General features: G+C 42.9%; 1 protein-coding gene across 2 annotated transcripts; it reads right to left on the bottom strand.

The window, feature by feature from the left end:
- Positions 1–286: 286 nt before the first annotated feature.
- Positions 287–9720, bottom strand: LOC126408010 (spexin prohormone 2-like). Of its 2 annotated transcripts, XM_050073357.1 has the most exons (6): positions 9653–9720; positions 6281–6425; positions 3501–3572; positions 3363–3411; positions 2205–2279; positions 287–647 (listed from the first exon to the last, which is right to left on the bottom strand). In XM_050073357.1, the coding sequence occupies exons 2-6, from the start codon at positions 6365–6367 to the stop codon at positions 562–564; spliced, it is 369 nt and encodes a 122-aa protein (XP_049929314.1). In that variant the 5' UTR covers positions 6368–6425; positions 9653–9720; the 3' UTR covers positions 287–561. The 2 variants fall into 2 exon arrangements, with proteins under 2 accessions (XP_049929314.1, XP_049929316.1); XM_050073359.1 differs by lacking the exon at positions 9653–9720 and having other exon boundaries at positions 3501–3575; positions 6281–6295.
- Positions 9721–24515: the final 14795 nt, after the last annotated feature.

Below are 24515 nucleotides of genomic sequence, written 5' to 3'. Positions count from 1 at the left end.
GTTTCAGTACAGGAATTAAATATCATTTGCTCATGTAAAACTTTTGTACAGCCTTTTATCAGAGTAAAAGCCCCCCTGGAGTATAAAGTACTGCAGAACCTTTACATGAAATTCAACAGTCAAGTTTTCTGCTATCCAGTGCTGACATCTGGTGGTTGAGGGAACACTGCAGCCACAAAGATCAAGACAAAATAGATGTTAGGACCATCTTCCATCATTTATTCAGAGCATTTTGTCTTTTTTGTTGTTTAACTTGCTGCAAGCACAAAAATGTATACACATATTATTCATGGATGAAAAATACAAACATAATTCAGTGAGGAAATTGTAAAACAGTGATACATTGAAACATTCATATACTGTAACAACATATGCAGAGCTTTCATGATCTGGTTGGGTTTGGCACCAATTGTGTCTTTGCCTGTACTACTCAATATAAATTAGACTGCTGTGATATAAATGTTGTGCTGTGATATAAATGTTGTGCTTTGTAATTGTGGACATGTTCTCAGTGAACTGTTAGTTTAGTTCCAATGTCGAGACAGTCTGACCCTGTGTGCCTCATCTCTCCAGGCGGTAGTGGATAAGGTCTGAGCTTCCGATGTGACTGGGATTACGGAAGTCCTGTGACTGCAGTCTCTGGAGGCCTGCACATTCATGCACGCACACACACAGATATACACACACAAAAAAGGTCCATTTCAAAATTAAAGCACAAACTTGACTTCATGATGCCCATTAATATACTACATTTACACTGCTCAAAAAAATTAAGGGAACACTTAAATCATACATCAGATCTCGATGAACAACCATCATATACACAGTAGACAACCATGTAGTATAGCATGATGAAGACAAAGACAAAGAGACAAAGATTTGAAAATCTTTACTGATGTACACTGTATAGTTTTTTGAGAACAAAAAGACATAACAATGGTCACTGGAGACCAAAATCATCAATCTGATGGCTGGATTCAAACTCACACTGAAAATCAAAGCCTAAGCCCTCACACCAGGCATTACACACAAATGCTCACATTCCATATAGCCCAGTGTTCACCAAAGAGTAATTAATTTATCTTATTTCATTGTAGAGGTGCATGCAGATCATTTGCTAAGCCCCTCCTTCTCTCTCTCTCTCTCTCTCTCTCTCTCTCTCTCTCTTTCTCTCTCTCTCTCTCTCTCTCTCCATTTCTCATACCACAGACGAGACAAGAATTGGCTAGCTAGCCACACCACAGCCCCTCTGCCTTGCTCCCTGCACCTGGAGGACAGCGGGCAGCAGCTCAACCAATGTGAACTCCCTAGCTACCACAGCGGGCTGGTGGCAAGCGGCAGTACTGAGTCTAACCTGTGTAAAGACAGCAACAGAAAGTTTGCTGATCTGATGATGAGTCAGATCTATCTGGTCCTCAGGAGCTGGGGTTTGCGCTGGTTGGATTTTGGTTGCTTCGGCTGCTGACTGAAATTCCGTCTCTGTCTCCACATTGTCATTTATTTGGAGTTGTGTTTGCGTCCACCTGATGAATTCTCTTTTAGTTCTGTTTTTGGTCTCTACCTACTTCAGGGAAATATCTGTGTCTTTGGCTGCTACATGCTCCAGAAGAAGAAGATATATTTTATTAATCCTCGAGAGGAAATGTAAATTTTTTTGTATCACTCTGTTGTCGTCTCACACATGCACAAAACATGACCTATACATGCATTAAATGAAGAGATGTCAGAACAAGGGGGCTGCCTTGGGCAGGCACCCCGAGCAGTTGGGGGTTCAGTGCCTTGCTCAAGGGCACCTCAACAGTGTCCAGGAGGCAAACTGGCATGCCTCCAGCTACTCCATACTCAGTACTTGGTCCTTACAGGGACTTGAGCCGCCGACCCTCCGGTTCTCAAGCCAAGTCCCTATGGACTGAGTGACTGCCGCCCCAAAGGTAGTGCACATTGTGTTTAGCAGAGCTTTCTCACTCAAAACAGCTGTGTGCTGCTGCTGGTGAGACTGACCCAGAGAGTAAATGTGCTGTAAATCAGACAATGAGCTAAAAGAGGCTAAAAGGCCCAGTAGTATTTGATACTAACTCTACTGATTTGACACCATCAGTATCAGTAGTAATTTGGTAAGTTGGCAATATAAAAAAGCAGCTTTGAAGAAACAATTCTAGTAAGTGTGAAATGACAGGCTGAAATGAGGTATAGTTGTACTGTACCTTTGAGCACTGCGTACCAGCCCTGCAGACTCTGCTTCCAAATACTGTCATCCTCCGACACAAACCTCCTGCCATCTGGAGTCAGCAACAGCAGAACACAGGGTTAAACTGATATGTTGCTGACCATATCGTGTACTGATAATGATATTGTACGTTTTTTCTGTAGGATAATTCTGTTAGTGTTGTCCATTCTAATGTTAAAAATTTGTTTCCATCCCACTGATGATTTATTACTGATTTGTGGGACAACTGAACAATTATCTGGTTTCTGTGACACATTACAATGGGATTTCACACATGTTGCACATTTATTGAGGGTTTAAGGGTTCCACAGAGGACAAGTCCATATTGCAATGTGATGGTTGCACAATTACAAATCAGAAAGAAATACAGCTTCAACTGGCAAGATGGGAGTGCTGTAATTACTGTCCATATTGACATGTGTGTGTGATTGTCACAAAATATGGTACAAAAACTGCATGTATCTCTTCCATATCTTAACATCTGCTTTGTGGGCAGCCAGAGTGTCTCTGGATTTCAACAAAACTGGAGACATTTCCAACAGCTGCTACAACAGAATAAAGGGCAAAATGAATAATTGTGTAAATTAGCTCTTCATATGAAGCAGATGAGCCCATGTGTTGGAAACACATGAACATCATAATGTACACTGACAAAATGAAAACTGCATTACTGAAGAAACTCATGCAGGACAAAACTCTTGTACACTATGGGTACATGAAGTACTCAGGCTGCTGCTAAATACAAAAACGGATTTAACCCCTTCGGCCCTTGTTTAACTGTGTTCAAGTTCACAGAAGTTCTTGGGGAGTTTCCAGAGTTTACAAATGTACAAAAGATGTCAGGATAAATGTTGGAAAATGTGTAGAAAATAATTCCAAGATGAGCTACAGCAATAGAAAACACAGTGGACATATATTTTACTCAGTTTAGGCATCAATAAGCTTGCACAAATCTTTAATGAAGCAAACACATTCCAAATATACTGTATATGTGATGTTAACTTACAGTACATTCAGCGTGGAAAAACAAATCAGACTAATGGAGTTATGTCCCCTGATGACAACTGAGTTTATTAAAAACTTCTGTTTTTAATAAAGGGTGGGAGCAAATAGTCTATTTTGCAGTTAAACTCACGTTTGCCCTTCAAGTACATCATGGACTGAGGACCCCAGTGGATGTTCAGCTGACAGGAAGAGATGAGAGCAGTTTGCTTTCGTAAGAGGGCGTGATATAGGAAATCAGTGGGAAATGTGAGTAGCTAGTGAGTTTTACCTTCTGTGCATGACAGGACTCTACGAAAAGGGAGATGACTAAAGTACATGTCCAGACAACTGTGGCTTTTATCTTCTGGAACAAGAACATACAAACAACACAAATCATCTAGGTCAGACTCTGTGTTCTGGCTCCACAGTGTTGGGTTGATCTGATGGCCAGCACAGTCACTATACATACCCCGCTGTAGGCTGCCCACCTTTTCAGACTACATTTCAACACCCCTTGCTAACAGGTGCTTTATATAACTCTAAAGATATGTGACCATTGTGTCCCATTATCAGGTCATCAAATACGGATGCTGTCGTGAGTTGTGACCCAAAAACCCAAGGCGTCGGTATTTTACAACCTGGGAATGAGACTTAACAATTAACTATCTCTCTCCAGAGTTACAGACAGCAGTTTAGAATCTAATTTCTTTAAAAAAGCAGAATCTTTATGCACTTGTACTCAGGGTTCAAACTTAACTTTTTGGCTTACTAGCCAAGTGGCTAGTAAGCTTTAAAAATCTACTGGCCAAAAAAAAATTTTCACTAGCCAAAAATCATAAATAGCATTTTGGTATATTTTCAATGTGTTATTACTATAATAAACTCAAGCAATTCTCAAAATACAATATTAGCATAATTTTGTGTGGAATTAAGGAATGAGTCAAATTTGATTGTTTAAAATACTTTATTAAAACATACTTTGCTTAATGAGCTTTACATTAAATGTATCCACTCATTGTTATATACTGGCGCATCTCAATAAATCACAATATTGTGAAAAACTTCAATATTTTTGGTTATTTCTAGGGCTGTACCCAAATATTCGGATATTCGAATATTTGTTTCTATGGGTAGGTATTCATTATGAAAATTTGGTATTCGATATTTGTTTTTTTATTTACTTTTTTTAATTATTATTATTATTTTTATTTATTTTTTTACATATTTTTCTGGTTCTAAATGTAGTCTTTTGTTGTTGGTAAATGTAGGTTATCAATAAAAATCAAAACTTTTAAATTGCATTGTTAAAAATGTGAAAATATAGTAGGCCTATCCTACCAACTGAACTTGTGCGCATGGCAGGCTTGAGCGCATCCGTCTGAGGCTGTGGATCAATGCCAAGTTTTACCACTTTATCACTATTCCCTCTAACTTGTAGCTGTTTTCTCGTTATCTTTTGAATTTAATATGAATCAGGCTATGGAACCGTTTTTGTCAAAGTTTGTTTCCCCCGTTTTGTACAATAAATTGTTTAAAGTTTCAACAAGTTTCTTTTGGAGTACGTGACACAAGTGTGTTTTGAAAACGGCCGCGAACTGTCACCTGCTCAATGCATCAGTACCTTCGGATGCCATGACAGTAATAGCCAATAATGTCATATATCATTTACTGACCGATTTAACAGACGATCACTGCTGAACGACCCACAGGTCCATTTGCGGGTCCCGCGGGTCCCGCGGGTTACGGGTTGACCCGCGCATCACTACTCAGCTCAGTCTATAAATGCTGTACACAACAGTAGACATTATATTCTATTCAGGCCGGCAGAACCAGCAGCGCATCGGCTCTACAGAGTGTCTGCCAGCAACCAATTACTTGCAGAGGCTTAGTACAACTTGTTTCAACGGTTCCGATTTAATCAGAAGACAAATTAAACAGGATGACTAGCCAATGTGAAAATCAAAAGAAAGCATAGAATAATGTACTGAAGGAGACTGTTGTGCCATCACATCTTTTTTTGTGGTTTGAGAGCAAAGATCCGGTCGCTGGAGTGCTTCGCAAGGAGTCTTTGAAACGAGCCAAGCCTGGCGTAAAACCGGAGAGAGCAGGCAGCACGGCCGCAGCACGGCCACAGCACCCCCTTATCAGCCTTTCTAGGGCGTGGAAATGGCGGACCGCGGATCTCCAACTGCACGCTCACGTTCTAGCTCCCACTTTGCGGCATGTTGTGGGCTTGAAGATCTGTTGTACGACACCGGCGCGCAACCAATGACATCACGTAGCCTACACACAGCCAGGGGCGGGAGAAACAACAATAACAGTAGTTTGGCCCTATTTTTTTCACTCGCCAGAGTGGCTGGTTAGGTGACTTCATTTACTGGCCAAAGGGTTAAAATTAGTCGCCTCTGGCGACTGGCGACTGCTAATTTTGATCCCTGCTTGTACTGTAGCAGTTTAGTTATTTGTTTAAAAGCGATACACTCCTGATTTTGGATATGGAGCTCTTGCTCCTACATGATTTGCATACTGTAAGTTGCAAAAAAAAAAGTGTCAGCCAAATTAATGTAAAGTAATCATTTATGCAATAGCTGCATTTAATAGAGTCAGACATCCAGTGAGGTCATTTCTATTATATGCAGTTAATGATGAATCAATAATTTTGATGGATTACTCACTAAATAAATGAAGTAATTGCGTAGTAGCAAAGAAAAAGAGGTCACATTAAAATAAAGTGGAGTATAACTGAAGTATTAGCATCAGTATGACTGTTCAGTATTATACAAGTAAACTAAATCAGTTTTACTGTACTTGTTGCATCATGAGTAATTAAAATATGGATGATTAATTAAACAAAGATTTGATCATTTTTATAGCAAAGCAGTTGATTTTACATAAATTTAACAAACTCAACCAAATACATTTCAAATGTAGATTGTTATATTTCCATAAATACAACTTTTACAAAACTAACATAAAAGGAAGACAACATGCAGTATAGTCTTTGAAAAAAAAACACACACATTAGACTGAATGTAAAAAAGTTGAAAACATGCACTTGTTTCCACTTACCATATCTGCTTCAGTGTGAGCAGCTGGTACAGTCGTAGCATGTGTGTGTGGTTCAGACCAGTGTTCCAGGCTACTTATATCCCCCATCAGCAGCAGTAACAGGTTCGATCCTGCTCCCTGAGAGGCCTGGCAGGACTCCTGTTTACTACAGTTTAAAAAACAGCACAAAAACACAGGCTGACGTCACAACCGTGATCTGCAGTGAGGAACATCAATAGTATGGACCTGCTGTGTTGTGTTTGTGTGAGCTGTTGTCCCAGTGAGGAACAGAGGTATTTCATGTTGCTGCTGTTTCTATTTTCATTTAAGTCTTCCAAGTATCAGGAATTACCTTATTCCTAAATGCCCTACAGCCAGGCATCACTGATTATCTTCACAACAGTCTGAATTCACAGACTTTATCATCCTCGCCATAGATTTTAAAAAGCTGGACTTAGTACATGCGTGGACTATATATAGATATGAAGCAGAACAAACATATTTGAACTAACTTACATGGCTAGATTGGGCCTTGGAGCAAACATTTGCTGCTGGAACCATATTAACCATCTCAGGAGTAGGCCTAATAACGACATGGTTTTAAGACCATTTTATAATTTTTAGTTTATTATCCTCACATGAGCATAATAAACTAAAAATTATAAAATGGTCTTAAAAGTAGATTTGACACAGGGTCCACCTACCAGACAGAGAACTCCAGCAAAACTTATAAAGTCACAACTTTATTTCAAGACTAACTTCTTTCTGCATATGGCCTTCAGCAGGGTCATCATGAAACATAATATTGTATAAGAACATTTCAAGCAGTCCATGAAAGACCTTTTTAAATAAAGGAGTATATCAGCAAAATATTTTAGTAGCCAATAAAGGACAGCTGTATGATAATAAAAAATGTCCTTAAATGTCTCTTAAAACAGAGACTAGGTCAGACATAGTTTTCGTCAAGGACAATAGGAACAACACATGCCCCTTAACACTGCCCCCCTCTACAGATGATTTTGGTTTGTGGTGTGTGTTGCTATTTCTACTCAGTGTAAGCATCTAAAAACTTAAACGTTTAGGTAGATAAGAAAAAATTCTGAGAAAAGTTAAAGTGATATTATATTATTTCCACTCATCACTTTTATTTTTCAGGTTGTAGTCTTTAAGTTGTCCATGTGAAAATTGTAATTATTGTCAATAAGTAACATGTAAATTGCGTGGAAGCTCAGGTTAATGACTTTTCACAGGAATTTGTGTGCAGCACAGAAAACTGCCGGGAGCTGCTGGGAATTGACGTGGAGTTTCAGTTTCTGGCAGTTTTCCAAGCCTTAGAATGTTGGCACTTGACAACCCCACCCTCCCCCAGCCCCAGCTTTCACATGTGACCTATACAAATGCATATCAGGACATAATGGGGATTTTGACTCACTAGTGAGTTACACCTTTTTCTAAAAGAGTAATAACTGCAAAAAAAAATCTCATATAAATAAATAAGGCTAAGTATAATGAAAGATTAAAATTGCAGTAGCAATTGGGTTGGGAACCGGAGGATCACCCCTTCAAGTAGGGACTGGTAGCTGGAGAGGTGCCAGTTTGTCTCCTGGGCACTGTAGAGGTGAGTCAGAGTGGCAGCAAGTCTGAGTAGCTCCTGTTTTTTAATCCTGTTTGAGTGTGTTTATTTTTTCTTTTCTAATTATTGTTAATCTTTTCAATGTGATCAATAAAGTTGTGTTCAGGAGGGACGATCTTCTGGCTCTGAGAAGAACCTCTTACAAAGTAAGACACCCCATACCAGCTGAGCTGAGGAAGCCGTTCAGAGGCTGCAGAGCAGGAGCTTAAGTTAAAGGCTAGGAGGTGGAGATACAAGCCTTTCTTTATGGGGAATGTCAACTCGCTCTTTAACATGTGTGACAAACTACTGCCAACAGTTCAATATCCCGACAGCAGATCTTGTCCTTCACCTTAACACCATGATGACACCATTTATTGTGTCGAGTCATCGGCTGTGGTGCCGATGACTCAAAAGGGAGTGTAGTCTCATGTGCTTAACAGAGACGTGGATGAATGACAATGTGCCTGACTCCTGTGTGAACCTACCTGGATTGTCTACTGTATGAGCAGACAGGGACATGAAGGCGAGCGGCAAAAACAGAGGTGCGGGATTGATCCTGCTTGTGAACAATAAATGGTGTCATCATGGTGTTAAGGTGAATGACAAGATCTGCTGTCGGGATATTGAACTGTTGGCAGTCAGTCAGACTGTATGGTGTACCATGGGAGTTTTCACACATTGTTGCTATTATTGCTAACATTCCACTGTGGGCAGTAACAGCAGTGGCATGTGACGTCATCCATAAAACTGGTGCTAGAAATTAGACACAGCACCCTTGTGCATTCATTGCAATAATGGGGGATTTTAACAACACTACTCTCTCTTCCCATCTGACTAGGTTTGATCAGTATGTGAACTGTCTTACAAGGGAGAATATGACACTGGATTTGTTTTATGGTAATGCCAAGGATGCCTACAGTGCCTCTGCCCCAGAGTCCTGCAACGGGTTGGGTACCTGCGGGTACCCGATGGGTTACCCGCAAAAACAGTGTCTCACGGGTAAAAAATATACCTGTATAAATTAACGGGTACGGGCATGGGCAGAACTGAACTAACACGGGCGGGGCGGCGGGTAACTATTTTCATCATTTTATTGTGAAAAGCAGTGACTTGACACTTGAATGACACTTGACTAGTTCCGCCTAAATAAACAACGTCACTGCCACTGTCACTCTAACTGAGCCGCCTGAGCCGGTTAGCTGTTGACTAGTTCCGCCTAAATAAACAATGTCACTGCCACTGTCACTCTAACTGAGCCGCCTGCGCCGGTTAGCTGCTGAGCAAAATGGACGACATAAAATCAAAGTTAGTGAGTGGTGAATATGAAATTGTGGATAATAAATCGTCGAGGGCCAACTCGGACGTCTGGGAGAAGTTTGGTTTGCTTCAAGACCAAGAGAATAACGTCGTTAGTGGCTACGCCGTCTGCAAAATGTGCAAAAAAGTTTTAGCCTTTGAGCCCCGCAAGCTAGGTACTTCGTCGCTGAGAAAACACGCAGAGACCTGCTGTGGGAAAGCCGCTGCTGAGTCAATTGAGAGATTAATTTCCAAAAGCAAAAATGAGCTCTCAACACCAGACCGGGCGGCCAAGGGCGCCATAATCAAGTTGGCGGTGAAATTTGTGTCTCGGGAAATTTGTGTCTCGGGACGTTTGAAACTGTGTGTGGGGAAGGGTTCAAGGAGCTGGCACAGGGCTTGGTTGAAGTCGGGGCACGGTCTGGCAGAGTCGACGCTGTGAAACTTCTGCCGGATCCAACAACTGTGTCATGCAGACTCACAAAATGTGCCGAAGAAATTCGAGAGAAACTCATCCCAGAGCTGAGGAAGCAGCTGACTGAAAGCAACGCTGCGGTTACGTTGGATCTTTGGACAGATGACTACCGGAAAGTTGGTTATCTTTGTGTCATGTAGAAGCGAAAATCGGTGCCTGGAATTGGGCCAGATGGCTCCCGACCTCGTCTTCACCTTCTCTTCAAGATCATCCTCTGAGTTGACTTTAGTAGTTTAGGTTCAGTTGGCTACACTTAGAGAAACACTGGAGTCAAATAGAATCTGGTGCAATCGAGTTTAATGTGTCCACAAGCTTCAACACATACAACTCATGAGTCAGGCTCCGGAGCAAGACTGAAGTTTCGCTTTCTGAGCTCTCCCTTTTATGCTGGTGAAGATCCGAGAGAATCTCCACCCTTTTTCCTTTAGCCCTTCCTTCCTGAGCCCAAACCTATTGGTGGCAGGCCTTTATGCTTTTGTCCAAATCATGCCTGGGCATGTTTTAATGGTGTAATCCTTTTACCTCATCCTGGAAATCCCCAAACTCTCCCACCATTAGGTTTGAACTCCTTTTCACCTTATTTTTTAAAAACATATGGAACTTGGGGACTATTACTATGAGGTCCCCTGTGCCTTCATGCAATATAACTTCAGTGTGTGTGTGTGCATTATTACACTTTCACGCAGTACAAAGTATGGTGTGTGTGTGTTCTCAATATCTGAATACATAAACTTGTGTAAAAGTGTTCTGACACACATGGATACATAAAAACATTATATGAACTTTAACCTTAATCAACCTATGTAATATGAGCATTAACCTGATCAATAATTAAATCTTACACTACAGTCACCATGCATTACATCGACAAAAAGTGGGAGTTGATTGAGCGCGTGCTTTGCACAGCTGAATGGGACAGTTTGTTACGCAAAACTGCAGAAAACTTCAGACCAGCAATCATGCAAGCACTACGCAAATACAACCTGGATGAGTTCTTCCCTAAACTGGTCTACGTGACTGACAGAGGCGCAAATATAGTTGTAGCACTGAGCAGTGTTACCAGGCTTAGTAATTGCGGTGCTCACATCTTGAACACAGTGCTACACACCACACTTGGTGGTACCCCATCAGCTGAAGATGACTAAGCTGAAGTGTCTGCACTCATCGAGTCTGCGAAGTCCCTTGTAACTTACTTTAAGCAGACAAATCTCCAGAGTCGTCTGAAGATAACGCTGAAAGCAGCCATGGAGACACGCTGGAATTTCGCTACACACAATGCTGGACTCCATCTACAACCAGTATGAACAAGTCCGTGCTCTTCTGGAGGAATGAGGAGAAGAACACCGCCTCACCAACTTGAGCACAGAGACTCTGGGTGACATGGTTGCCTTTCTGGCACGATTCAAAGAAGCCACCAAGGCCTTGGAGGCCTCCAAAACCCCAACTCTTCACCTGACCGTTGTGTGGTTGGGGCGCCTGAGAAATCACCTGCAGCCGTCTACCACTGACAGCATGACACTGTCCTCGCTGAAGAAAAAAAGCCTCAGGATACTGAATGAAAAATTCCAAGTGCATCTCCTGCATAAGATGGCAGTGTTCTTGGATCCCAAACTTAAAAGCCTTAAGCTGCTTGCAGATAAGGCCCAGGGTGACGTGATAAGTGTTCATGACGAAGCACGACGTCTTCTTGGTAAGAATAATTGTAATAAAATACAACTTTAATAAGCTACAGTAATAACTTGGCTCACTAAATGTGTGTTTTGGCGTTCAACATGACGCTTCAACTGTTTGAATCTATTTTGTTTGCCTCTTAAAATAGCACTGATCTTATTATTTATTTTTCTTCATTTTTGTTTTTATTATTTTGAAGAACACAACCATGGAAGCCCCTCGGGCCCGTGGACTCAGGCCGCGGCTGCCGCTGCACCACCAGTGAAGAGACCCCGTCCACATGGACGTCGGAACTATTTTCTGAGAGGGGGGGCGGGATTTTTGTTGGGAGGGGCGGGGGAAGCACGCACACTTATCAATGATTAAGGATTTGATTTGAAGTTATTTTATAATAACATGCACATAAGAGAACTAGAATGGATGAACACGGCATCTTTATTGTTTAGAAAATGAAACTTTGATAACTAAATCAAGCCATTTAAGGGACATAACATTATTTGTAACCTTGAATGCAAAAAGAAAAGTCTGCGCTCCTGACTGAGGGCCGAATTCACAAAAGGATTGCATGGCTTTTGCGGCGCTAAACCTGTAAAAATGGAGCAAACAGATCCCGTCTAATTCACAAAGCACGCGCAGAGGGTGAAATGCTCCACTAACTGCGCTGCCAAGCAGATTGTGTCTTGGTGCTCCGGTGTTATTTGCACGTATTTAAATGAGGTAATATGCATATATTTGGCACAAAAATATAATATATATTTATGCAAATGAGCCTCATTGATAAACAACATCTAATTCACTAACACCAGCGCTAATAGCCACACGCAGTTTGAGTGAAGTAAATAACGTCTTTAGAAAGCTGGTGCAAACTGGGCGCTCCTCTTTATTATTATTATTACTTTAATGGCATCCGAAGATATTGATGCGTTGAACAGGTGACAGTCTGCGGTCGTTCTCAAAACGCACTTGTCACGCACTTCAAAAGCAACTTTCAATAATTTATTTTACGAAACGGGGGAAACAAACGTGAACAAAAACGGTTCCATAATTCATATTAAATTCAAAAGATAACGAAAAAACAGCTACAAGTGAGAGGGAATAGTGATAAAGTGGTCAAACTTGGTCAAATCCACAGCCTCAACCCATCCGACACTGTTAGACTGACTCACCAGCAGACATCACTACATGAGGGTATACAGTATTCAGTACTTTGCCAAACAAAGTCTAATTAATACCAGCGCTAATAGCGACAAGCAGTTAAGTGAAAAAAATAACTTTGCCATGTGTGGCTTATTGCAATCTGGGGCAAATCAGGGGCAAACTGCACTCAGCTGCCAAACTTTGTGGGCGTGTTTGCGCTGGTATATCATTGGTGCAATATCCTTTGTGAATAGGACGTTAAGACGGAGCAAACTGCGGGTGCAAGTGAAGTGCAATTCAAGGTGCTTTCAGCGGCCGCAGTTCATTCTTTGTGAATTCGGCCCTCAGAGCTTTCATGCATTTCCAAAAGTGGACCTTCTCTCAGTTGACCTACTGATGAAGATTTTAAGCAGGGTCGAGACATCGCTTTCATCCATAAGGTCACTATGAGCATTCATAATGGCCAAATGTGTTAGTCTCTCCTGCGTCATGGTGTTGCGCAGCCAGGTTTTCAGCCTGCGCAAGGCTGAGAAAGAGCACTCGGATGCAGGGCAGGGCCAGACAGAGCTTAATGAGCTTCTCCACCTCCGACAGCATGGAGCGGGTTTGGGGCTGCAAGGTTTGCAGGATGGACACAACATCCTGGATGCCAAGGCTACTGTATGTAGTCAGGCAGGTTGCATATCACATCAAAAGCATAGATTTATGCATTAATGATATGAAAGAGATAAATGTAAGTCAGACAAATTGAGTTTAAATTCAGATTCTTTATTTTTTTTTAAAGCGTAACGCAGTGGGTAGGGAGGCTGGGGTGCGGGGTTGTGTGGCCGCACCCCCCGCACCCCTAGTTCCGACGTCTATGCCCGTCCAGGAGCTGATGATTTAGCAGACGTGGAGGACTCTCAGGCTCAAGAATTAAATGTCATCAGCAGCTGACAGGAAAGCATACTGTGAGTAGTGACTTGCTACCTGCTGTTTATTTGTGTTAGTTCATATGATTTCAACTTCATGTTCAACATTGTTTGTGTGGAGTGGACAATATATATATTTTCCTGCTAACTTTAAACTGTTTTTGTTTAATGTAGTGGCCTCGTAGCTAAACCTGTCTGGCTGTCATATGATTTTCTTTTTTCCTTTATGCACAATGCACTTGTACGGACTGGTGCATGATTTTATTTTGAAGATTCAAAATGGAAGATGTTTATAGGCAATGCCGCTGCATTGATATTTTCTTGCAGTTATGAATCAGTCTGTTGCTAATCATCTCATTACACCGGTTTATTGTTTTCCTTAAACAGTGTTAACAGCGTTAATATGTCAGCAACCAGAACACAGACAGTTGTGATTGTTTCTACCAGATAACCTGATGCACTGCTGCTGCAGAGTGTTGTAGCCTGTATCATAAAGGTAAAAAATAAAGCAGTTAAAATTGAGTGAAGTGTGTCTGTGCTGTTTATGTAATGACGGGTAACGGGTCGGGTAATGGGTGTCTTTATTGATGGGTGGGGTGGGTCTGGATTAGATTTAGATATAATCACGGGTAGCGGGTCGAGTAACGGGTCCCTTTATTGACGGGCGGGGCGGGTGCGGTTTTCCAAAATTGGACCCGTGCAGGACTCTGCTCTGCCCTACCACCCCTTGGCAGATCACATCATAATCTGGTCTCTCTCCAGCCGTCATACAAACCCTGTGTATTAGAGTTGTCTGTTACCACCCGCTCAGTCAGGAAGTGGTCCCCAGAGACCAGTGAGTGTCTCAGGGACATGGACAGGAGGGTGGACATTCTGACAGAATATATGAACTTCTGTAGGGACACTGTGATGCCAGAAAAGACTGTATGCTGCTTTCCCAATAATAAACCCTGGGTTAACAATAATATCAAGCAGCTCCTCAACCAGAAAAAGCTGGCGTTCAAGAAGGGGGACAAGGAGGCTCAGGGAGGTTCAGCATGAGCTAAAGATGAGACTAAGACAGGCAAGAATGGACTACATGAGTAAGGTGGAGCAAAGCTGCAGCAGAACAAAATCACAGGGTGTGGAAGGGAATGAGGAACATCACAGGCTATTTAAATGCTGCTTACATGTAGCCTATGTGTAAATTGATCAATTAAAACTCAATACATATTCATGTATGATGATTACAACGCTTGAAATTGGGTCACTATGCATAATGAGTACTTCTAACTTTTCATTTTAAGTAGGCCTATATTTTGCTGACAATACCTATATACTTTTACTCAAGTCGGACTTGGTCTGCAGCACTTTTACTTGTGACTGAGTTTTTGTTCTTTGTTATGATATTACTACTTTTTCTGGGTACTTTGTCCACAACTGAACAAACATGCCAAACAACAGAGACATGCAAGCATAGCACGTCTCATCCTCATCCTCCAGCTCCACCTCATTCTCCGCTGTCTTTCTCGGATCTGCCTCCTCAGTTGGACAGCCTCCTCCTCAGCCTGCAGGTACAGCAATCCTGCTCCAATTACTGGACCAAGACGCCTTCTCTGATCCATGTCAATTATTGATTTTTGATTTTCAACTCGCCAATGCTTACGATCACAATAATCACCAACTCTCCACAAACGTTTCCCCCTGCACCTGGCTTTTGATTACATATAATCAGAAGCCAGGTGGAGGAATTGGATATAGATTAAATATGATCAAAAGCCAACTGCGGGGAAAAGGTTTTATAAGACATTTTATGAAAATATTTTGGCTATTTATATGTTTTTGTATGTCAGTTAATTTCTTACAATGACAATGAAAAGACGCAGGGCTGGGCTGTGTTTATATTGTTTTATTCTAAATGTATGTATACAACACAGTACAACAGCCAAGGTCAGCGGAGGTGGTGACATCATCAAGTTTGCTGCTGTTCCAAAAGCAGAAATGACTGTACTCCTGTCCTCCCATCCTCCCGTTCTTGGGAAGTCCGGACTCTCGCGTGAACTTGAGTATTGAGAAACGCCTTGTAGCGCCACATTATGTAATAATGTGTACTAAAGCAAGCCACCATGGGGAGATCCAAACACTTTGGCTTTAGTTTTAGTTTAGTTTAGTTTAGTTTATTTGTTTATTTGGACGGGACAGTGCAAGATTAATGAACACAGGGCATGAGGCAGATACAAGTACCTGGAACGTGATACAGCGTAAAAATTGCCAGATTTAGCACAAGGCTAATTTCCATCCTTAGTCCCCAACACATAGAAGACAATATAAAAACAAACCTTTAACAGTCACCATAAAATTAGCAGCAAATACATTCAATAGACATAGCAGCATTCATTCATTAAAGGAGGAAGAAGAGAGAAAGAAACAAAAAACGGAAGAAATATAAAAGACACTCCATAGCAGCAGTACATTCAAAATACAATAGGTCAGTGGTTGCACGACTGGTTGGCTTTTAGCCATTTTTTTAGCGTACCTCTAAAGGTGGCAAGGATGGGAATTTCTCTTAGGCAGTTCCAGGATTGGCTACCTTTTATAGAGAGCACATTTTGGTCAAATGTGGTCAGTCTGTGTTGTACCTTGCAGTCAATTCTGGCGTCTGACCTAGTTACAAGTCCGGTCGATTGTTTTTTATGGATGAATTCCTGTACAGGAGGGGGCGCTAGGCCATTTAAACACTTAAAAACAAAACAAGCACTCTTCGGGACTTTGACATTTTCAAAGTTTAAGAAGTTGTAATGATCCAAAATGTTGCAGTGATGGTATGACAATGGTTTTCTGGCAAAAATCTTTATGGCTTTGTGAAAGAGTTGTTCAATGGGTTTTAAAATTGTGGCCTTAGACAGTTTTAGTGCTGCAAAGATTTTTCTTACCTCATCCTCAGTTATTTTCTCCAGCTCAAAGAGGGGTCCGGCATCCGTCGTTGGGCTGGGTGAAACCCTCAAGGGGGTGAAGAGTTTTGTTATTTCCAGCACACTGTTTAAGAAATAATTATTAAAAGTATAGGCCAGCATAGCGGGATCTTTAGTTAAAATGTTGTTGACTTTTAGTTCTAGAGTGTTGTTTTCATCCTTGTTCTGTTTACCTAGTAGTTTATTTAAAATTTGCCATACTTTTTACTATTTCCTTTCGCACCTTCAATTACGTTAATAAAAAAGTTTGCTTTGGTCTTTCTTAGGATTTGGCTTGCCTGGGTAAATTTATGTCTATCTGTCGGTAGGCCAGATTTTAAGCTTTGTTTGAGGAGTGAGTCTCTAGACTTCAGGAGAGAAATGCAGTTTTCGTCCAGTCAGGGAAGATGAATTTTTTTCCTGGCCTTCTGGAGAATGTGGCTATCACTTCGTTTATTTTAATCTGTGAACAGATTACAGTTTTCCCCAGTATCAGTACACTCGCAGAAATAGAAGTGCTAAGTAGAACCATATAAGGTTCTTCGGCTTGTCCTCATAGCAGAACCCTTTTTTGGTGCCTGGTAGGACCTTTTGTAAAGGTTCCACCTGGAACCCTTTCGGAGGGTTCCATCTAGAACTCAACATAAGGGTTATACCTAGAACCATCTGTGAAACGTTCCACCCAGAAACCCCATGAGAGGTTCCACAAAGAACCCTTACTGAGGGTTCCATCCAGAACCTTTTCACCTTCTAAGGGTTTTGTGTGAAACCCACACAGGGGGTTCGAAGGAGAACCTTTTTATATTTCAAGGGTTTCATCTTGAACCAACACAGGGGGTTCCACTGAGAACCTTTTTATATTTCAAGGGTTTCATCTAGAACCCACACAGGGGGTTCCACCGAGAACCTGTTTATATTTCAAGGATTTCATCTAGAACCCACACAGGGGGTTCCACCAAGAACCTTTTTATATTTCAAGGGTTTCATCTCGAACCCACACAGGGGGTTCCACTGAGAACCTTTTTATTTTTCAAGGGTTTCATCTAGAACCCACCCAGGGGGCTCTAAAAACAACCTTTTTATATAACCTGCTTGTCTTCTGAGGGTTGTATGAAGAACTGTGTTGCCCCTTCTAGCATGCACGCCTTCACCTAAAGGGGGCAGTAGTGTGACAAGAGTTGAGTTGATTGATGATGTCTAGCAGCAGACAGAAGCAGACAGGCAGCAGCTAAACTCCTGCAGTTTCTATTGTTTCACAAGAGCTGAGAGAATATATGCCTGTAAGTATTGTTGTGCGTGTATGTATTACTGCCATGTTTGAGTTGAAATAAGCTGATTGACAGTTTATAATTATCGCGGTAGCGCTGCTAATTCCGTTAGCCCGTCTATGGCGTTTTACATTGTATGTCAGCATTAAGCTAGCGGACTTTATGTTAAGCTAATGATTATGGCAGTAATGCTGTGTTAAAAATACTTTGAAGGCTGTTTAAGAATATGTGGTTTACTTAGTCATTTGTGTGCTTAAACATACTGTCTGATTAATAATTTTTTGTTCTATGTTTGTTAGTTTTACAGTAAGCTTCATCTGGGAGTGACAAATAAACAGCTTGAACGAAGAACATTTGCCTCTCATTTGGGGAATTGTTAACTATCTGCCAATCAAACACTACACGTTCAGGGAGGGCAGAATAGTAAAAAGGCATCTTCTCATCACACTCTGCTGAGAAACAGACGGACTGCTCTTCAGTTGCAAGTGCTTCAAGCAAAAGAGAAGACTTGTCAACCATGGCAACTCCTGCAGAAGGAAACGAAGAAGATACATTGGAGACTGGATCAAGAGCGTCTAGTTCTCTACAGTCAAGTCAACTCACCTTATCATCCGTTGCTGCTGCCAGGGCACGAGCAAAGGCTGAAGCTGCTCGAGTGAAGCTTTCCTTTGCACAGAAGGAAGCAGATATATTGAAAAAACAAGCTGAACAAATGAGGAAGAAAGCTGAGTTAGATGCAGATCTACATGTGCTCAAATCGGAGAAGGCAGCTGCAGCAGCACAAGCTGAGGCTCAAGCTTGGGAAGAATCCGCACAGGAAACCGGAAACCCACAACAGCCCCAACTGGTCGAGATGCCACTTATGAATCCAACCCAACGCACTCAAGAATATGTGCAGCAACATGCAGGATTAAGCTCTGACCTGCAAACACATCAAGTCCACCTTCCAGATCCTCCGTCTGCATCAGTACAGCCAGCCATGGACAACAGAGAAGCGGCTGTAGCTTACGAAGACCCGCGTGGTTACCAGAGCAGTGTGCACAGCAAGGAAGAGTTTAACCCTTTACCATTTCTTGCACCTGACCAAAGACAGCATGTTGGGATGAGCATGCCACAACACAACCACGCTGTAAGTCCTAAGAGAGAATACGCGGGCTGGAATCATGGTCAGTATGTAATGAGGCCTACCAACAACAGCCAGTTACAACATCCTGGGCACAACGTTTCCACACCAAGACCTTCGGACATCTATCCTTCAGAGACCTCAGACCTTGCTAGATATTTGATGCGACGAGAGATGGTGAGTTCGGGGTTGCTGAGATTCGACGACCAACCTGAGAACTATTGGGCATGGAAGACGTCGTTCCAGTCCGCAGTTTGGGATCTGACTTTGTTACCACAAGAAGAGCTGGACCTGCTCTCAAAATGGCTTGGACCACAATCAGCAGCTCAAGCAAGAAGGATCAGAGCGGCTTACGTCCACGACCCTCGAGCAGGTCTCAACATGGTGTGGCAATGACTGGAGGAATGTTTCGGGGCCCCAGAAATCATAGAGCATGCACTGTTAAAGAGGGTTGAGGACTTTCCAAAGGTGGCAAATAGAGAGAACCAACGTCTAAGAGAGCTAGGAGATCTTCTTCTGGAGCTACAAGCTGCAAAGCGGAACGGCTATCTCCCCGGCCTTTCTCATCTGGATACAGCGCACGGAGTCAATCCCATTCTGGCGAAACTCCCATATAACCTTCAAGAGAGGTGGGTTTCAGTTGCTTCAAAATTCAAGAGAGACAATAATGTGCCATATCCTCCATTCTCATTTTTTGTCAGCTTCATCAATGAGGAAGCCAGGATTTGCAACGACCCTAGCTTTGCGTGTGTCACAACCTTCAACCCGAGAACAGAAAAACCTGCAGGTCCAAAGCAGAGACAACAGCTGCCAATCTCTGTCAGGAAAACAGATGTATCACCAGCAGGTAGAGTTAGCCAAACTAATCCCACAGACAGGAACATCATGGTCCCTGATAAGCAGTGTCCCCTGCATGATAAGCCACACCCACTGAGAAAGTGTTGCCTGTTCAGAAGTAAGAGTCTAGAAGAAAGAAAATCACTCCTTAAAGACAAGCTTATCTGTTTTAGATGCTGTTCTTCTGTTGACCACATGGCTAAAGACTGCAATGTGTCAATAAAGTGCAGAGAATGTGGAAGTGAAATCCATACCACAGCACTTCATCCAGAACCTCTCCCTTTAAAGTGGAAAAGCTCTGCTGCTGCAGAAGATCATGGCGGGGAGCAGGAAGAGTTGACAGCCACCGATGTGACATCAAAGTGCACAGAAATATGTGGGAACTTAAGCTGGCTCCAGATCGTGTTCAAAAATATGTCTGGTGAGAGTGTATCCTGTTGGACAGTCAGAAAGAGCAGTCAAGGTGTATGCTGTTATTGATGAACAAAGTAACCGTTCACTGGCAAAGACAGACTTTTTCAACCTTTCCAGTATAGATGGACACTCAGAACCATATACATTGAAGACATGTTCAGGGGTCATGGATGTGACAGGAAGACGAGCAAACAACTTCATCATCGAGTCCCTGGATGGTATGACACGGCTCTCCCTTCCCGCTCTCATCGAGTGCGACATGATACCCGATGATAGAGCAGAAATCCCAGCACCTGAAGTTGCTCTTCACTATTCCCATCTCAAACCCGTTGCAGGCAAGATCCCAGAAATCGATCCACATGCAGAAATCCTCATCCTCCTTGGCAGAGATATTCTTTGTGTGCACAAGGTCAGAGAACAACATAATAGACTTCACAACGAACCATATGCGCAACGGCTGGATCTTGGGTGGGTGATTGTTGGAGAGGTGTGTCTTGGAGCAGCACACAAGTCATCCAAAACCAGCATCTACAAAACCAATGTTTTACATAATGGAAGAGCTTCGCTTTTGAGTCCATGCACCAGCAACATTCAGGTCAAAGAGAGGTTCAGCAGCCACACGCCAAGCTTGACTCTTCAAAGCTCCATGACTAACCTGGTGAGAGAGACTGATGATCTTGGTGGCCAAGTTTTTGAGAGAACACCACACGACGACAGACTTGATCTGTCAGTTGAAGATAGGATTTTTCTGGAAACACTGGATCAACACACATATCAGGACAACGCAAACACTTGGGTTGCTCCTTTACCCTTTCAATCACCACGGAACCGTCTTCCAAACAACAGGTTCCAGGCTGAGAAGCGTCTGTCATCCGTAAGGCGCAATCTAGACAAGAAACCACAGATGAAGAAAGATTTCATCGACTTCATGCAAAAGATATTTGATGCCAGGCAAGCAGAGCCAGCTCCGCCTCTGAAAGAAGGCCAGGAATGTTGGTACGTACCCTTATTCGGCGTTTACCATACCCGCAAGCCAGAGCAGATAAGAGTAGTGTTCGATTCCAGTGCCAAACATGAGGGAGTTTCTCTTAATGACACGCTCCTTAGCGGTCCTGATCTTAACAACACCCTCATCGGGGTACTGATCCGCTTCCGCAAAGAACCAGTCGCAGTTACTGCAGATGTGCAGCAGATGTTCTACTGTTTCACAGTCTGCGAAGAACATCGAGATTTTCTGAGGTTCTTGTGGTATGAAGACAATGACCTGCAGAAACCAGTGAAAGAGTTTCGCATGACAGTTCACGTATTTGGCAACAGTCCATCGCCAGCGGTTGCTATTTACTGCTTACGACGAGCTGCCTTGGAAGCAACAGAGTCCACTTCTGAATCAAGAGAGTTTGTCATGCGCAACTTTTACGTGGATGATGGACTTGCATCATTCCCCACAGAAACAGATGCCATCAACATCTTACAAACGTCTCAAGAAATGCTAGCGGAGTCGAACATTAGACTACACAAGATAGCATCCAACAGCAGCAGCGTCATGCAAGCATTCCCCACAGAAGACTGGGCTAAAGGCGTTAAAGACTTGGATTTGGGAGGAGAATTACCGCCCCTACAAAGAAGCCTTGGCCTCAGCTGGAACCTCATGACGGACAGCTTCACCTTCTGTGTTTCTTCAGAGGAGAAACCTGTGACCAAAAGAGGCATTCTCTCCACAGTGAACAGTCTATTTGATCCCTTGGGGTTTGTGGCGCCAGTTACTGTGGGGGGAAGGAACATCATGAGAGAGCTTTCTGTGGAACAGTACGATTGGGATGCTCCACTTCCAGCAGCAAAACAAGCACAATGGCAGCTTTGGAGAGACTCTATGAAAGAGCTTGAGCAGCTTGAGATCCCAAGAACGTATGTTCCTGTTTCACTGGCTACACAGACTCAGCACAGAGAACTTTGTGTGTTTTCAGACGCCTCAGACATAGCTATAGCAGCTGTAGCTTATGTAAGGACTGTCTCTGTGACAGGAGAGTGCCATGTGGGCTTCGTCATGGCAAAATCCAAACTGACACCACGTCCTGCACACACAGTTCCTCGTCTCGAACTCTGTGCTGCGGTTCTGGCGGTTGAGATGGCAGACTTCATCAAGAACGAAATGGACATTAACATTCAGTCGGTGGAATTCTACACAGATAGTAAAATTGTGCTAATTTACGTCTACGTCGCCAACAGAATCACACGAATCAGGAAGTCTTCTCACCCGCACCAGTGGCATTACATCAACACTGAACAAAATCCTGCAGACCACGGGACCCGGCCATTACTGAACAAAATCCTGCAGACCACGGGACCCGGCCATTAGGTGCTGCAGCCCTCAAACACACCAACAGGTTTTCTGGGCCATCCTTTTTGTCAAAGCCTCAGCAAGAGAACACTGCTCCTACGTACGACTTTGAGCTTGTGGATCCAGACCAGGATCAAGAAATCCGTCCTGAGGTGACAACCATCAATACTAAGGTGTCAGAGGGTCTGCTTGGAGCACGTCGGTTCGAAAGGTTCTCCACGTGGAAGTCACTGGTTCGGTCTATGTCCCGACTAATCAACAGAGTCAGAAGAGATGTCAAAGCTCCTGATAGTGACGGCAGTAGAGGAGATGCGAGTGCCCAAGCCACAACTGTGATCATCAAGGCAGCGCAGCAAGAAGTCTTCTTCAATGAAATACAACGCCTTTCCAAAGGGGATCAAATCCCAAGACAAAGTCCTCTTGTGAAGTTGTCTCCATTTCTGGACCAAGATGGACTGTTGAGAGTCGGCGGTCGCACATCCTCGACAGATATGTCCTTTGATGATAAACATCCTTTGATCATTCCAAAGTCTCACACCGCCACATTGTTGGTGAGACATTATCATGCTGAAGTTGCACATCAGGGACGTCATTTAACAGAAGGTGCCGTGAGATCAGCTGGACTGTGGCTAATTGGGGGAAAGAAACTTGTGTCTTCTGTTATACATAAATGTGTCACTTGCAAACGGCTCAGAGGCAAACTAGAGGAACAGAAGATGTCAGGTTTGCCAGCAGACAGACTGTCAGTGGAACCACCTTTCACACATGTGGGAGTGGACGTCTTTGGCCCATGGACCGTGACCTCGCGAAGGACAAGAGGAGGCCATGCGGAAAACAAGCGGTGGGCAGCCATATTTACTTGTTTGAGCACCAGGGCGGTGCATATTGAGGTCCTGGAAACCATGACCACTGCCAGCTTTATCAATGGCCTCAGACGGTTCACAGCTCTCAGAGGACCCATTAAAACACTTCGATCTGATCGGGGAACAAATTTTATTGGGGCATGTAAAGAACTCAACCTTAACACAGAGGATGCTGATCTGAAGAAGCATCTTCAGGACAGCAAATGCACCTGGACCTTCAATCCTCCTCACTCCTCCCATATGGGGGGAGTGTGGGAGAGGTTAATAGGCATCGCTCGACACATTCTGGATGCTCTTCTTCTCAAGACAAACACATCCCATCTGACACATGAGGTGCTCACTACTTTGATGGCAGAAGTCACCGCCATCATGAACTCAAGGCCGTTGGTTCCAATATCTTCTGACCCCGATGCTCCTGCAGTTTTCACTCCGTCAATGTTGTTGACACAAAAGGCCGATACCCTGTCTGCACCTGTAGGTGACTTTGATGTAGATGATCTTTCTATCAAGCACTGGAAAAGGGTTCAAGGCCTTGCGGATGCTTTCTGGAGGAGGTAGAAACAAGAATACTTGACTACGCTTCAACCCAGGAAAAAATGGCACACTGACAGACGCAACTTGCAAGTAGGAGATGTTGTTCTACTAAAGGATTCACAGGCCAGGAGAACTGAGTGGCCTACTGGACTTGTTGTTAAGACTGTACCAAGCAAGGACAATATGGTACGCAAGGTGGAAGTTAAAGTGGTTAAACAAGGTACTCCTAAAGTGTATTTGCGACCTATCGCAGAAGTTGTCTTACTTTTCCCCAAGGACAGTATGTAGTGGTATAAAGTATTATACCAGGCAGGGAGTGTGCTGCCCCTTCTAGCATGCACGCCTTCACCTAAAGGGGGCAGTAGTGTGACAAGAGTTGAGTTGATTGATGATGTCTAGCAGCAGACAGAAGCAGACAGGCAGCAGCTAAACTCCTGCAGTTTCTATTGTTTCACAAGAGCTGAGAGAATATATGCCTGTAAGTATTGTTGTGCGTGTATGTATTACTGCCATGTTTGAGTTGAAATAAGCTGATTGACAGTTTATAATTATCGCGGTAGCGCTGCTAATTCCGTTAGCCCGTCTATGGCGTTTTACATTGTATGTCAGCATTAAGCTAGCGGACTTTATGTTAAGCTAATGATTATGGCAGTAATGCTGTGTTAAAAATACTTTGAAGGCTGTTTAAGAATATGTGGTTTACTTAGTCATTTGTGTGCTTAAACATACTGTCTGATTAATAATTTTTTGTTCTATGTTTGTTAGTTTTACAGTAAGCTTCATCTGGGAGTGACAAATAAACAGCTTGAACGAAGAACATTTGCCTCTCATTTGGGGAATTGTT

The sequence above is a fragment of the Epinephelus moara genome, chromosome 20, assembly GCF_006386435.1.
Source record: "Epinephelus moara isolate mb chromosome 20, YSFRI_EMoa_1.0, whole genome shotgun sequence".
NCBI classification, from domain to species: domain Eukaryota; kingdom Metazoa; phylum Chordata; class Actinopteri; order Perciformes; family Serranidae; genus Epinephelus; species Epinephelus moara.
Note: the sequence above shows the minus strand (reverse complement) of the source record. Positions and strands in the feature narration are given on the sequence as shown.

Bases quoted from the DNA above. Each gene is read 5' to 3' on its own strand.
- LOC126408010 (XM_050073357.1), bottom strand. From the start codon at position 6,367: ATGGGGGATATAAGTAGCCTGGAACACTGGTCTGAACCACACACACAT. The intron at 2,280-3,362 runs GTGAGTTTAACT...TGCTGACTCCAG, and splicing joins GATGTACTTGAAGGGCAAAC to ATGGCAGGAGGTTTGTGTCG. The intron at 648-2,204 runs GTACAGTACAAC...ATGAATGTGCAG, and splicing joins CTGGTACGCAGTGCTCAAAG to GCCTCCAGAGACTGCAGTCA.